Genomic DNA, 12999 nt, shown 5'->3' with positions numbered 1-12999 from the left:
GAATGCATCTGATATTAGTTTGGTTTTACATATATTTTTACTATTTCATCAACAAAACTCCTCGTCTTCTGGTCTAGTTCCATGTTAATGTTTTTTGAGGGCCAATTACAATTTTGTATATGAATAATTGTGGCAATTTCATGCAAGCGGAACCTTTATATATAGTTTATTTGTGTGGTTTTTATGAAATACGTTCAAATATAATATTCTCTCTGTTTGCTCAGGAATATAGAACCGTATGTTTCATTAAAGACACAAATTTCAAACGTATATAGATTGCAAAAACGCAATGTACTGTGTTAACTTTGAAGACGGAAATTAACTCCTTAGGTTTTGTGAAAGTGAATATTGAAGATAGAACTTAGTTTTTAACTTTTCATCTATGCTTTATGACATTTTAAATTGTGTATATAATACAGTTCACAATAACTAAACAGCATAGTATCATCTCTATATGTTATGTGAACAGGTAAACAAACAATATAATTTTTGTTGATATAGTTCACTGTTCGTATATATTATAACTCGAATTACTTTTCCGTCCTTTGGCTTTGGCGAAGTTCAACACATCAAATAGTCTAAGGCCTTGATGCCGTGCTGCAAAAGTATTAATCTTTGAAATAGAACAGAAGCCAGGCATACTTCGAATGGAGGGCAATATTTTTTAACACTGACTATATTTCGATTGTATTAAAATCTGTTCAACTCATAATTGAAATATACCGTGCAAATTACTTAGGACAGATTGTTTACCGCGTAGATTATTGTTTGCAAAATATTGCCTGCCTTATTAAAATTGGTTTGGCTTAATAAGTCCAATATATGATATCTATATATAAAACTTTCCTATCAACAATTTTGTGAGATATTGTGCTGCGCGTAACTCGATAATTTTTCTCATTTTGTGGGCCATGTGTGCTTGTATACAGACTGCGTTTTTTATGCTAATTAGATAGAGTTTTCAAGAGGAACTTCTCTAATGTCTGATACTGATTATTTCACTATATATATATTGAGCAAGACCATATTAGAAACGATTTATAATCGAAAAGGTTGTGCCCTCAGAACTCAGTGTTAACACTCGTGCAGTCAGCCGAGGGAGAGGATTAATGATTTGTCATTACGAATGCCTTGTTGATGTAGATCATTAGGAGTGTTCTAAGCTGCTAACCTAGAACTGAATGAACGCTAGAAAACATATGTTCGAATATCTATTAACATTTTATGCATCAAATATACGTAAATTAGTTATGGTGTAAATTTAACAATAAAAAGGGGACATCATTCTTATCAATAGGCGGCTGGAAATCAAAATGGCTTGTGTAGTTTACTTGCCTTCAGAACTGTAAAACGTTGAAAGCAACCTAAATATTTGAAAGAATTTCGTACGAGTTTAAGTGGAAACGTATTCATATTATTCAGGAGAAAGAAGCTGTCTTTTTCGTTGATTATAAAGTTCGATGATATACGTCTTTATAATGTATGCAGTCGACGAATATAGATAAGATTTTCTCAAGGGTGTAAATGAAGTGTTTTGATTTTGTCCAAGGCAGCTGCTCCGTTCTTCAACTTCGCTTATGGCAAAGGGCGGAATATAAATGGAGTATTATCGTTTGATGTATTCATGTTTGGAGCCTGTTTATGCGTTTATATGTCAGGATAATTACCGGGTTACCAAAGTGTTTGATGGCTTTGCAATCTACACATATGTCGGTCCCCTTTTAAATTTCTTTAATATCGATAAACAAGCCCTCTGTACGTGCATCTTAGGCGAAACTGTATATAAGTAATTACCTCAGATCTTAAAAGCATGCCTGTAACTATTTTGAGAGTGTAACCAAGGCTTTTTAGCATTGGCATTTGTTAAACTGATAAATTTCTATGTTCGTGAATGCCATCTTTCGTTGACAATCGTGAAGCTGTGTTTTGTATAGCTTTGTTTATATTTCATATCAGCAAGAGTGTCTGTTCAACACTTCCAAATTTAGTGATTTTTTTAGCTACTGCGTGTAAAATATGTATGCATTATCTAACACTGTGATTATAGCTACTTATTTCATGCAATACTCAGAACTATTATTAACTTACTTTCTTCCAAAAGAAATTAGGCGAAAGCTTTCTTCTTGCTATATCTATATACGAAAGATTGAGAGCGTCCTCGCGTATCACGATTGCCATTGTTAGGCGTATATGCATAGTAATTCACACTACGAAATCTATCTTAAAAGTAGAATACAAAAACTAAAATCCTTCCAACAAGTTATACGCGTTTTGTTTTCCTAAATGCCATAAACACAGTTCATTTACTTTTGGTTTCTTGTCATCTCACAACGAAGGCAAAACGTACGTGGAAAAATATCTCACAAGCTCTAGGATGCTTTTAAGACAAGATTCAAATCGCTTTTGCAAAGGATTTCTCGTATTACTAATCGCCTCACAGGCACACAGCGACTTCAAGATGCGTGCCAGAAGCTTTCAAAAGATTCCTGTTAGGTTTAGAACTGTTTCTATTCTCTATAAAGTCCATAATTCATTTCGTATTTATAGCGAATTGTTTAAAGTTGTGCGGAATATCTTTTTGTACATGACAGAGAGTCAGAGACTGGCCTGGCGCTTGTGTTGTTGTAAAACCGTTTCTTTGCAGTGTGTACGTCAGTATGGTCTTGCTGGGTGGGTGAATGGTCATATAGCGACAGTCGACTGTGGGTCCTGACGTTGCTGTTTCCCTGTGACAGCGGAAATTAGCCAAGTTACTCTCATGAGGCTCAAACTTGCGACAAAGAATTTTTACTGCTTGAAGTGCCTTTCGCAGTAGGGGTGGGGTGCTATTGAAGAAGCACTGTTTTTCTCCAGGATCGTGGATGCTGAGAGGCGTAAAGAATTTGGCATTTTGCAAATAAGTGACTCCAAATATAGTTGTCTATCAAACATATATAGTTGTGTATCTCAGTTTGTGACCTCCCCGTGCCTCCAAATACGCAGCTTAAATACTACATGCAAAGTTGGATGTAAAGTGAAGCTGTAAAGTATCAGGTAATTTAAGGCCACTTGCCTTAAATAACCTGATATTTTAGAGATTTTAAATCTTGTATAGAGGCCTAGGTGGTACTAGGTATTCTTGAATGTGAGAAGTGACTGATGTTGTACAGAACTCACTGCTGAGTTAAGCATAGTTAGATCATGCAGAGGTGGTACATGTTCTAGAATGTGAGCTATCTTAAAGTGATCTGATGTTGTTATGGCAGAATTCACTGTTGGGTTAAGCATGGTTAGATCAAAAGTGGAACATGTTCTCAAGTGAGAGTTATCTTTAAAAAAATCTGCTCTGAGCATGTTCTTGGTTAAAGTCATTTCTCTTCGGATTTCTCGGCTGACAAGTCAATTTCAACCTCGGTTGGAGATTGACCTCATGGCTAATGTCCCAATGAATGAAAATCATTGGTTTTCACTTAGTTCTTACTCTAATGGCCGGCAATGACTAGCATTAGGTGATTGAATTCGGAATTTAACTACCGCCTAAGGAATAAGGTGATAATCGGGTAATCATAAAACTTCGGAAGACTATTTACCAAAATAGGAGCGTTCAGATATTCTGTAAGAATGACTATACATGCATAGACGTATACAGTACGATGGAAATACCAATGTTTCCGGTATCTTAGAGTTTTACTCTTAGAGTTTACATACATGGCCATCGTAAAACAATCACTGCATGATTTAATACATTGGTGTTGTGGAAAATGCGAGAAACAATTTCATGTTACAAGCAAACTGTTTAGGTAATTATTTGAAGATCATTTTACTGTGGGGTATTGTGTTTACAACATGCATTCTAAAGCAAACAAACAAGGTTTTTGTGTACTTTACAATGTTTAAATTGTTCAATTATCGGCTCATGTTAGCTTTTCAATTAGTAGATTAGCAGCTTTTCCGCATCGATTTCCTGCGGTTCGTTCTGCAATTGTTCAACTGCGAAAATCAATGTGTACTGTAAGCCATGAGTTTGGGATACGTCAGCCTGAAATCTCGGATACAACTGAGAGCTATATTTCTTTATGCGAATTTCCATCGATGCTTATTTTTTCATGCTTGAACTGTACATTTCCTTTCTCAGTTGGCTCTCGTGTTTTGACCAAACAAAATGGTAAAAAAATGCAATAAGCGAAGGATTTTCATCGATAAAAACGGTGGAGCGGAACTGGGCTATTCCAAGCTATCTTTTGCCGGAATCTCACACAAAACATATATGACTGGAGAGACGTAATAAAGTATAGCGTGACATGAATTTAAACATTTTTAAGTCTAAATGTAGGACATGTATTTTTTATCAAAAAAACATTCAGACTGATAAGGAACTTTCAATTACGGACTATAACGTCCACTTAGAACCTACACGAAGCAACATTAGGAATACAAACATTGATTTAGAGCGTGCAAAGCTTCAATTAGGGGAGGGGCGAATGTTTATTTAGATGAACAAGACGCATTCGTTCACAGTGAAATATATCCATATATAGGACCGAAACGATATGCAAGTTGCAGAATCAGGAGAATAGAGAATATATATTATAATATCAGTAATAATCTTAAACCGAAAAAACTGAACGGCGTTCTCCAAGCTGGACAGAAATCCACAAAGCATTGAGCCATTGAATTAACATTTCAATGTTCGTGCATTCGTTTTCATTAAGTCAGCTAATATATTCTCCGGTATAGGCTTTTGTTGCATCCACCTGTAGGAGCTCCCCAGGACATGATAAACCCGCAGTGCGCGCCTTTCAACTGAAATGCGGGGAGCTTTAAGCCCCATAGACAGCGGTGACCTTCAACACACGTCGTTGTTCGTCACTGCATGAGGTTAACTACGGAGCATCCCTTTTTAGTGTAGAATTTGTCCCATTAAAATTACGCAAGATTCGATTCGTTTTCTTCACTCATTTCAACCGTTTTATCTTCAAATTGAGTCGCTCTTCTGGTAGTTCCTTACCAAAGTCAATTGTGACGTGATTTTGTCCGGAAAGCAGTTGTCAGGAAATTATAACCATTTCCAGCAAGTTGAAAATGTGGAAATAAAGCTTAAAATCGATGTAAAACAAAGCTAGTATTTCAGAACAATAGTATCGTTTTAATTCAGGTAGTTTATCTTATTATACATCAGACAAACAGGAAAGATTTCACTACTTAACGATTTTCCAAACAAATAGTTTTATTGTGTGTGTTTTACGAGTGATCTTTAAAACAGCTGGTGGTTAATGGTTCTCGTTTGATAAAGCTTTATATTTTTGTTACTCCTCATAATGTCCACGCAAATTGCATTTATCGCTTCTAAACTGTCTCCCCTAGAAGTCTAGCAAGGATCATCTTTTATAATGCATCGGTACTAAGGCCAAAACTAAAACTACAAAGCTGTAAATAGGATTCTTCCATTCGAGGGGAAAAGCACGCGCTTATAAATAAAATTCACTTTCTTATATCAGGGAACCGCACGGTTTTCCCAGCACAAATTTAATCTCGTGCTGAAATATGGAACGCGCTAGAAAACCTCCTGACACCCCTTACGCACAAATTAGGTATAACTTTAAGTAAAACATACACGACAGTACAAAAGGCCGTTGCAATTTGCTACATTTGAAACAATGTAATGATGCATCACTGGTTGATGTAGTGTTTCTCTGGCTGCGTTAGCAAACATCCTTTATTCTTTTTAGCCAAAATAATCCGCGGGTATAAGATACGTTTAAACAATGATTGCGAGATATGTCGAAACCTTAAAGTTACTGCATGCCGTTCGTGTTGCGCTTGTAATGATATTTGGAAAATTCTGGAAGAGCGATGTTTCGGATGAAGGATTCTCTGCGTCCCTCGCTTTGGTTCGTTGCCATGGCAGCCTGGATACCATGGTTATTTGGTTGCAAAACTTCGTGTGGCCATAACTTGGTTTGTCAATTGCGTCGCAGATGAGGGATCGTTTTAAGATACCTTTACCTCAAAACGATTTCTCAGAGCTGATTTCGGCTTCAGGCCGATGTTAAAAAGCAGTGTTTGATGTCGTCATGCTGACGTTTGCGGCTATTTCAAATGTCATTAACATGCACCTTGATTGACTCCACAAACCCCTTCGTCTGAACTAACTCTCGCAAAAGGAAATATTCACAGACCAATCTGCAATGAGTGGTTTAGATCAAATTTTAGATAAGAAAGAGAAAAACGTTATTGGTTTAATACTGACTATATCACAATCGAATATTGTGGCAGTGTTCTTCCCCCCAATGCCTTTACCGCTGAACACCGTGAATCCGTGATATCCATGAAGATCCATGGAACTACACGCTACCCCAAACAACTGTACCCAAACATCCCCATGAAATTTGCAAGAGCAGATTTTTACAAGACCAGATTTTCTACAAACATTTATTTCAGCTAGCGATCCAGGCTTCTATTCATACCAGTCTATAATTTCCAATAATTTAAGCTGTGGTCATGCATACCAGAGTCTTCTATACCATGGATTCAAACTGCCGATAATATATATACAGTAGAATATTCGAAGATCACAACGTAATTTCGGACACAGAGTGATGTTGTGTCACAAGAATGTAGGTGAGAATGAATCCCGTCTTACTATTGTGTTATATATTTTTCAAAAACATGCACAGAGGACAAATGAACCAGGTGTCATAATGTTGACCATGTGGAAGACAGACCAGATGGCAGAAAACAACGGTGTGTAAATTTAGCATAATCTTTTCTGTGGAAATTACATTGTGATGAAGTGCATGGGCAGCGTTGAGCACTCTCATATATGATGTTTTGCATCTTCCAATTAGAGTCCTGAGACTAAAAGAGTTGGATGTAGGCAGTCGTACTGCCGTCTCTCCACGATGGATCTCCGACGACTTTCGCCCGACAAAGAGGGCAAGTCTGTTCACGATCAAACCATAGAGATATGCAGTCATCACAGAACGTGTGCTGAAATTTTAAAGAAGATTTATGTGAGGTGATCTGACGGGGTGAGTTTTCTGCTTAGTAGAGCATGGTTAGATTATGCAGAGGTGGTACATGTTCTTGAATGTGAGCTATCTTAAAGTGATCTGATGTTGTACAGAACTCACTGCTGAGTTAAGCATGGTTCAGCCATGTTAAGGTGGTACATGTTCTCGAGTGTTTCACAGCGCAGGTTCATTTGATGCAAGGTAAAGAATATTCCTTACCTTACAGGATCGTAATGAAATTGCTCTAGAGAACTCCTCTTGACAGATAGGACAAATATTTCCCAATTTATTTATTTGTTCTTTTGACGCAGCGGTACCGTATTGCTACAGAAGAGAGCAGAACTCACAGCTCCTTGTACTTTCGGTGCAAAAAATAAAATATGAATCCTGGAATAAGACACAATCTATAGTCTCTAGAGGCTAGAGCATGCAAAAACTTACGACATCACATTGAAATGTTTTCACAGCAGAGTACAGATCCCTGAGCTTTGTTCTTATAATTCGTGCCTGGAACAGAACGATTATCATGAACGAATGAACAATCTTTATATAACTTCGTTTATAGAGTCGACGAAGAATGGATGTGAGCTTACTTTTAAGAGAAAGTAGAAAGCAGTTGAAAAAATGGCGAAATATTCTCCACCAATATTGTAATTCGTGAAATACTGGTACCACAGAGGGATTGGCGTGAGTATACGATAAAATTGCGACGTATTTTCCAATAACAAATAATATTTTCCCTGAAATTTGAAGTACAATTAAGATCCATTGCATGTGTAGACATTCATAGCGTGATTTTATGCTAAATTAAAATCAATTTACACCACGGAGTCGATTTGAACGAAAAACGAAACAAGCTCTTACTCTGTTTTTGAAAGGCAAAATTCTTTTATGTACAATTATAACCAAGGATTTTAAAGCCATTGTGACCATTCGAATTACATAATCTAGAGAAATGGAAAAGCACGTTGCTTATCACTGAAATAGTCGAGTTTTTTTTTAACATCAAACTGGCAAACAGTTTTATCTCTAGCGACGCATTTCTCGTTTATTCTCACCTGTGATTAGAACGCACCAAAATACTACCCACACATCAAGTTTGGAGAAATTTGGAAGTTGAAAGACCAAACTGAAATGGAGGAATGAAATTCAAGGCTTTTAAGAAAGACGTGTTTAATATGAGGTATGTTTAAGGTTGATGCAGAGCTTGCCAATGGTCTCCCAGTTGTTCAAAGTCCGTTGGAGTTGTGACAAGTTTCCATTTGCCTGACTGGTTTATATCTGTGGATTCAAGCTTACCATCGCTGTAGTTTCTGGCTGTGGAATACATAGTAGATGAAACAAACATTCCCACAGAGAAATAGGATTGTCCAAACAGAGATTCTGTTCAGGCGTTTATCCTGAAACAAAAACAGAAGCCAAGCAATGATGATTGCCATTGTCATGATCAGGAGACTTTATTTGTCCTGAAGTTAAAAAGACTTTTGGCAGTAAGTAGATTTTATCAGCATTTCTTAGCATGGTAAACCAGGAAACCATGACCAGTGCATGAATGTAGCCCTCCTACACCTTATTCCATTTAGGAATGCAACATCCAAACACTGGTTGATATGTAATGACTGCATGCATGCTCTTACCTTTAGGGACACTTGGCGTTTAATGGTGTTGTTTGCGTGAAGGAATGTCCCTGTCAGACCTACGCCAACAAGGATACCTGGAGAAGAGTTATCCCAAATACGTTTTTAATAACTGCAGAGTTTACCTGTTGACTGGCGGTACCAGAGCAAGCATTAAGGAAGCTGTCAGGTATGAGTTATTATAACAAGATATATAGTATATAAGGTGATGGTACCATCATCTTAGTCTGGATGACTGGCATATACTGGTACCATCACCTGGTAATACTATACCATCAAACCACCATCATCACCTACCACTAAACTTAAAATATAGTATTATGCTACAACTAGGGGCATTGCCAATTAATCGATTACTGGAACTCGGGTTTTATGTTAGCTCTAAGTTCTAACGATGTTATAACGACCCTAATCACCGTACCCAATCGATGATCCCACATGATCCTACTAAGTAACAGCAGCAAAAATGGTACACTATTCTCTATCCATTTAATAGTCCCCTGGAACTCCATTCTATCCCCATTCGTTCTTCCATTTCCATTGCCATTGTTCTGGGAGCTGGTGTTGTCATTTGGTGTTGAATCGAAATCTGACTGACTACTATTGCTAGTCTCAACTGTACTGTGATGTCTGGAAAGTACACGAGGATGTTCCCTGGTCTCCTCTCCTTCACCGATATCGACGTAGACTGTGTTGGAAATATTTTCACGATGAATCTCGCCATCGCTGTAACTGGGTCTTGATGGCGGTCCGAAGCCAAGACCTAATTCTCGTATCACCGATGTTAACGGCTCTAGATGAGAGGAAAGATTGATCTGTCCGTCTCCCCGCGTGTACGACCAGCTGGCCGACCGAGAATGGCTCGAACGCGGACTAAAATGGCCAGAGAAACCTGTAACATCCGAAGAACTTGTAGCCATTTTGGGAAAATATTTGTATACCGGGTTTTTCACTCCAAAAGCAACTTGTTGCTACGAGATTTATCCCAGGGAAATGGTACCCTCTTGGGCTATTTTACCCGACAAGTTTAGAAAATGATTTTAATGAAACAAAAAGGAGCTAAAAATGAAAAACCCAAAATCTAAGAGGTGGCCAAATACAAAAAGTGATATTTAAACGGCCATATTTCGATCCTATTTCGGAATAATCAACATTAGATTGAACGCAATCCAGTTTTGATATCAGATCAGTATTAATGCACTGAACCTATAAAAATTTCTCTGGATGGATAAAGAACATCAATCCCCGATGAGCTATATGGATCAGTTCGTTAAAGCCATTTCATCCATGCAAGATAAAGTACCTCATTAAAGCATGAGTGTTGAAATTTGAAAATGTTCCGCCCCCCCAGGTAATCCTTTCAGTCTTTGATTTTTTAAGTATGGAAAAATCTACATCAAAAAAGCGAAAAAAGGCTAAGAAGAGAAGCCGATCTTCTTCACCAAGTAGCGAAGATGAAAAATACAAGAAAAGACGACATGGCCAAGGTGATGTTAGTGGAAAAAGTTGGGATGGGAGGAGAAGAAAGGACAGTTTGAGTGGTTCAAGTGATTCATCATCTTCTGAGAGCGACCAGGAAAAAATACAGAAGAAAAGACGGAAACTTAAGAAGAAGGAGAAAAAGAAACGGAAGGATAAACAGAAAAGGGATAAACGAGAGAAGAGAAAGAAAAGAGGAAAGGAGAGACAAGATGCAAGTGAATTGTCAGGAACAGTTGTTACAGGTGAAGGTATGAGACCACCACAAGCCAACAAATATATTTGGTTTCCAGAAGTACAATGGGATGTACACTCTCAAGTGTGAACTGGCTATCCTCATGAAAATATTTCATTGTGTGGAACAAAATCTATTTGTTAGCTGTATCTTGTCTTTGAGTAAAGAATTGTATACAAAATATCACCTTATTAAATATCTCGGTTTTATCCTGAAAATAGAGATGGTGACTGTTTCAATGCCGCCAGAAAATCAAGCACTGAATGAGTCATCCAAGAGGTGGGTGAATATCATGAGTTTAAACATAGCTCTAGTTCACAGCAGTTGACTGTTCGCTAAAATCTCATGCTTCTGTCTCAAGCCGGACCAAATCTCATGCTTCTGTCTCAAGCCGGACCAAATCTCATGCTTCTGTCTCAAGCCGGACCAGAAACCAGCCAAAAGAATAATGCATGTGGACAGAGGCGTAGCTATGCATGTTTGTGATGTCCTCCATGCAAGGTTGATGCTGAATAAGAATTTTTTTTTAAATTTCAAGCCTCTGGAAATGGCCTATTTTGAGCTTGAATGGCCTTAAATATTCAGAAATAATCGAGCATGCATTACATCTGATGCTGTTTATATATTTTTTTACCAATAACAAAGCATTTTAGCCAACTTTTTAACATTGTTATAATTATTGGGGGGGTGTCAGATCGCCCAGGTTGTCACACCCCAGAATGGAAAATTCATTTTCTATGTACTAATTTGTTTCCAGGCGGCCCATGGTCCCAATGACCAAAGAAGAGTATGAGAAACAGCAGAGCCAGGTCAGACGAGTTTTTGATCCAGAAACAGGAAGACACAGGTATTGATTTTTCCCAATTATATTGCAAGACAGGTTTTCCTTGTTGTTTAAGCCTAAATAAGGCTGAATTGTTTTGTAGGTTGGTGAAAGGTGATGGGGAAATCATTGAGGAGGTAGTAAGTTATCAAAGACACAAGGAAATTAACAAGGTGAGGTCATGTATCACTTGAAGTTTATTATAAATTAACAATTTTTATTTTCATGCATATCATAAAAATATAATTTATAAATGATCACCATTTTTTCTATTGATTTACAGCTTGCAACTTCTGGTGATGGGGCAGCATTTCAAAAATCTCTTGGATTGCATAAATGATCTTTTTCCCGTAAGTTGAAACTCATCAACGCTACTTATTAGTGTCTCAAACATATCATTGCTTCAACCAATTATCTGTTACCACTGTGTTAGTTTGTTAACAATGCTAGTGATTGTACCATGTCAATACTCTCTCGACTTCTTAATTATTCAGCTTGTTATGTCTTAATGAACTTTGTAATCCTCAACATGTAAACATCTTAAGACTTCATGTGATCATCTACAACGCGTTTTTAATTGTTACCACACATTGATACAGACAGACATCCGCTGTATGTGTGTTCATTTGGAACCATTTATCTCATGCTGAATGTGAGCTGGGTCATGTTTCTGTTTCAGGTTGTTTCAGACCAAAGCAATGCTTGTGCTTACTGTTGCGGTAATGATTCTCGTGAATAACGCTCTGAAAAGGTCATCAAAAATCAAAATTAATGTCCACTATCAGGACAGAAAGAAATGAAACCAATGCATTAATCTTACTTCTGAAGATGTACGGCATTTCACCAAGCAGAATTCAAACTGGTCTTGAACCATTTTCAAAATCTTGCGACTGTTGTTTGCTAAGATTGATCGCAGCAGAGTTTGCTGCAATGTGAGAAAATGTTTGCATTTCAGGAGACTCTGACGTCTGAGATCTATGGTACTGCATCACCATACCTTGTTCGGGTGTTGACAGCAGGACACACAGTGTTCATACACACTGCAACACTGGTTTGAAAGACAACTCTTGCAAACAAACTGCTTTGTGGTAACACCTTTTGAAAAACAGCAACCATTGGAAAGCCTATCTGACCATTCACAAATATATCCTAAAGAGAGGATGATGTTAGAGTTTATGATGTCACAATACGTCATTAGCAAAATCATAGTTTTTGAAACTAACCTCTCTCATCTACAATAATCCTTGAGCCTTGTACTGAACTTCGACACTGCTTGAGACCTTTATTGTCAATCCATTGGAAAGTTGGCGTCACTTTACCATCACTTTCATCTAGTTCTTCTGCCTGCGTATATTAAAGATATAAATATTTATTTTCGGAGATAGACATAACCCTTGTAGTTAGATTAGATTTAAAATAAAAACTTGCATAAAGTTTATATCGTATAAGAGTGTACGAGTACGACAAACCTCAAAGTTTTTTACGTAATTTTGCCAAAATATTATCAGACAAAACGCAAAAAGTAGAGCTAGGAACCATCTATAATACAATCTCATTTCTTGAATGCATATTTTACAGAGATCGCTGAGTATAATCCTTTCTTTTCATCCAGATTTCAACCGCATACTCTAGTTTCTATAAACAACGACCATGACTCAACTTTTGATATTTTTCTTATAACAAACTATAGAATCAACGGGGGATACATACACCAAAAGTTGAGGTATATAGCTCAGGGTCGGTACCGGCCGGAACGGGAAATCTTACTTCGGCCGATGTTATCTAATCGGTATATTAGCGATGGAAAGCAGAAAGCACGTGCCCCGGTTGGAA

The 12999-nt window shown here is 37.4% G+C and overlaps 3 protein-coding genes and 1 long non-coding RNA gene across 6 annotated transcripts; 2 read left to right on the top strand and 2 right to left on the bottom strand.

Moving 5' to 3' along the window:
- Nucleotides 1-6400: 6400 nt before the first annotated feature.
- LOC114523657 (E3 ubiquitin-protein ligase RNFT1-like) lies at nt 6401-9628 on the bottom strand. The gene is made up of 9 exons (XM_028544649.1): nt 9051-9628; nt 8630-8706; nt 8292-8392; nt 8051-8121; nt 7857-7939; nt 7586-7732; nt 7434-7499; nt 7212-7316; nt 6401-6969 (listed from the first exon to the last, which is right to left on the bottom strand). The coding sequence occupies exons 1-9, from the start codon at nt 9547-9549 to the stop codon at nt 6838-6840; spliced, it is 1281 nt and encodes a 426-aa protein (XP_028400450.1). The 5' UTR covers nt 9550-9628; the 3' UTR covers nt 6401-6837.
- Nucleotides 6932-8719, top strand: LOC114523662. Its single transcript, XR_003687046.1, has 4 exons — nt 6932-7010; nt 7558-7679; nt 8061-8175; nt 8636-8719. It is a non-coding gene; the product is annotated as an uncharacterized LOC114523662 (long non-coding RNA).
- A 218-nt stretch (nt 9629-9846) lies between the features above and the next one.
- LOC114523659 (ADP-ribosylation factor-like protein 6-interacting protein 4) lies at nt 9847-12939 on the top strand. Of its 3 annotated transcripts, none has more exons than XM_028544652.1 (6): nt 9847-10359; nt 10565-10622; nt 11101-11190; nt 11270-11339; nt 11450-11516; nt 12857-12939. In XM_028544652.1, the coding sequence occupies exons 1-5, from the start codon at nt 10011-10013 to the stop codon at nt 11504-11506; spliced, it is 624 nt and encodes a 207-aa protein (XP_028400453.1). In that variant the 5' UTR covers nt 9847-10010; the 3' UTR covers nt 11507-11516; nt 12857-12939. The 3 variants fall into 3 exon arrangements, with proteins under 3 accessions (XP_028400453.1, XP_028400454.1, XP_028400452.1); XM_028544653.1 differs by lacking the exon at nt 12857-12939 and adding an exon at nt 11846-11993 and having other exon boundaries at nt 9847-10353; XM_028544651.1 differs by lacking the exon at nt 12857-12939 and adding an exon at nt 11846-11993.
- Nucleotides 11362-12845, bottom strand: LOC114523661 (UPF0454 protein C12orf49 homolog). Its single transcript, XM_028544654.1, has 5 exons — nt 12636-12845; nt 12390-12510; nt 12164-12315; nt 11987-12091; nt 11362-11909 (listed from the first exon to the last, which is right to left on the bottom strand). The coding sequence occupies exons 1-5, from the start codon at nt 12720-12722 to the stop codon at nt 11829-11831; spliced, it is 546 nt and encodes a 181-aa protein (XP_028400455.1). The 5' UTR covers nt 12723-12845; the 3' UTR covers nt 11362-11828.
- Nucleotides 12940-12999: the final 60 nt, after the last annotated feature.

This window comes from Dendronephthya gigantea, unplaced genomic scaffold, assembly GCF_004324835.1.
Source record: "Dendronephthya gigantea isolate DGI-Jeju-01 unplaced genomic scaffold, DenGig_1.0 000028F, whole genome shotgun sequence".
Classification (NCBI taxonomy): domain Eukaryota; kingdom Metazoa; phylum Cnidaria; class Anthozoa; order Malacalcyonacea; family Nephtheidae; genus Dendronephthya; species Dendronephthya gigantea.
This window is presented reverse-complemented; position numbering and strand designations above follow the sequence as displayed.

What these genes read in the sequence shown, in the direction of transcription:
- LOC114523657 (XM_028544649.1), bottom strand. Translation starts at nt 9,549, where the DNA reads ATGGCTACAAGTTCTTCGGATGTTACAGGTTTCTCTGGCCATTTTAGT. An exon ending in TTGGTGCGTTCTAATCACAG is followed by an intron (nt 7,940 to 8,050) that starts GTGAGAATAAAC and finishes CCATTTCTCTAG; the next exon opens with ATTATGTAATTCGAATGGTC. An exon ending in CTTTCTACTTTCTCTTAAAA is followed by an intron (nt 7,500 to 7,585) that starts GTAAGCTCACAT and finishes GTTCTGTTCCAG; the next exon opens with GCACGAATTATAAGAACAAA.
- LOC114523659 (XM_028544652.1), top strand. Translation starts at nt 10,011, where the DNA reads ATGGAAAAATCTACATCAAAAAAGCGAAAAAAGGCTAAGAAGAGAAGC. An exon ending in CTGAATGAGTCATCCAAGAG is followed by an intron (nt 10,623 to 11,100) that starts GTGGGTGAATAT and finishes ATTTGTTTCCAG; the next exon opens with GCGGCCCATGGTCCCAATGA. An exon ending in GACACAAGGAAATTAACAAG is followed by an intron (nt 11,340 to 11,449) that starts GTGAGGTCATGT and finishes ATTGATTTACAG; the next exon opens with CTTGCAACTTCTGGTGATGG.
- LOC114523661 (XM_028544654.1), bottom strand. Translation starts at nt 12,722, where the DNA reads ATGAGATTGTATTATAGATGGTTCCTAGCTCTACTTTTTGCGTTTTGT. An exon ending in GATTATTGTAGATGAGAGAG is followed by an intron (nt 12,316 to 12,389) that starts GTTAGTTTCAAA and finishes TCCTCTCTTTAG; the next exon opens with GATATATTTGTGAATGGTCA. An exon ending in AATGCCGTACATCTTCAGAA is followed by an intron (nt 11,910 to 11,986) that starts GTAAGATTAATG and finishes TGACCTTTTCAG; the next exon opens with AGCGTTATTCACGAGAATCA.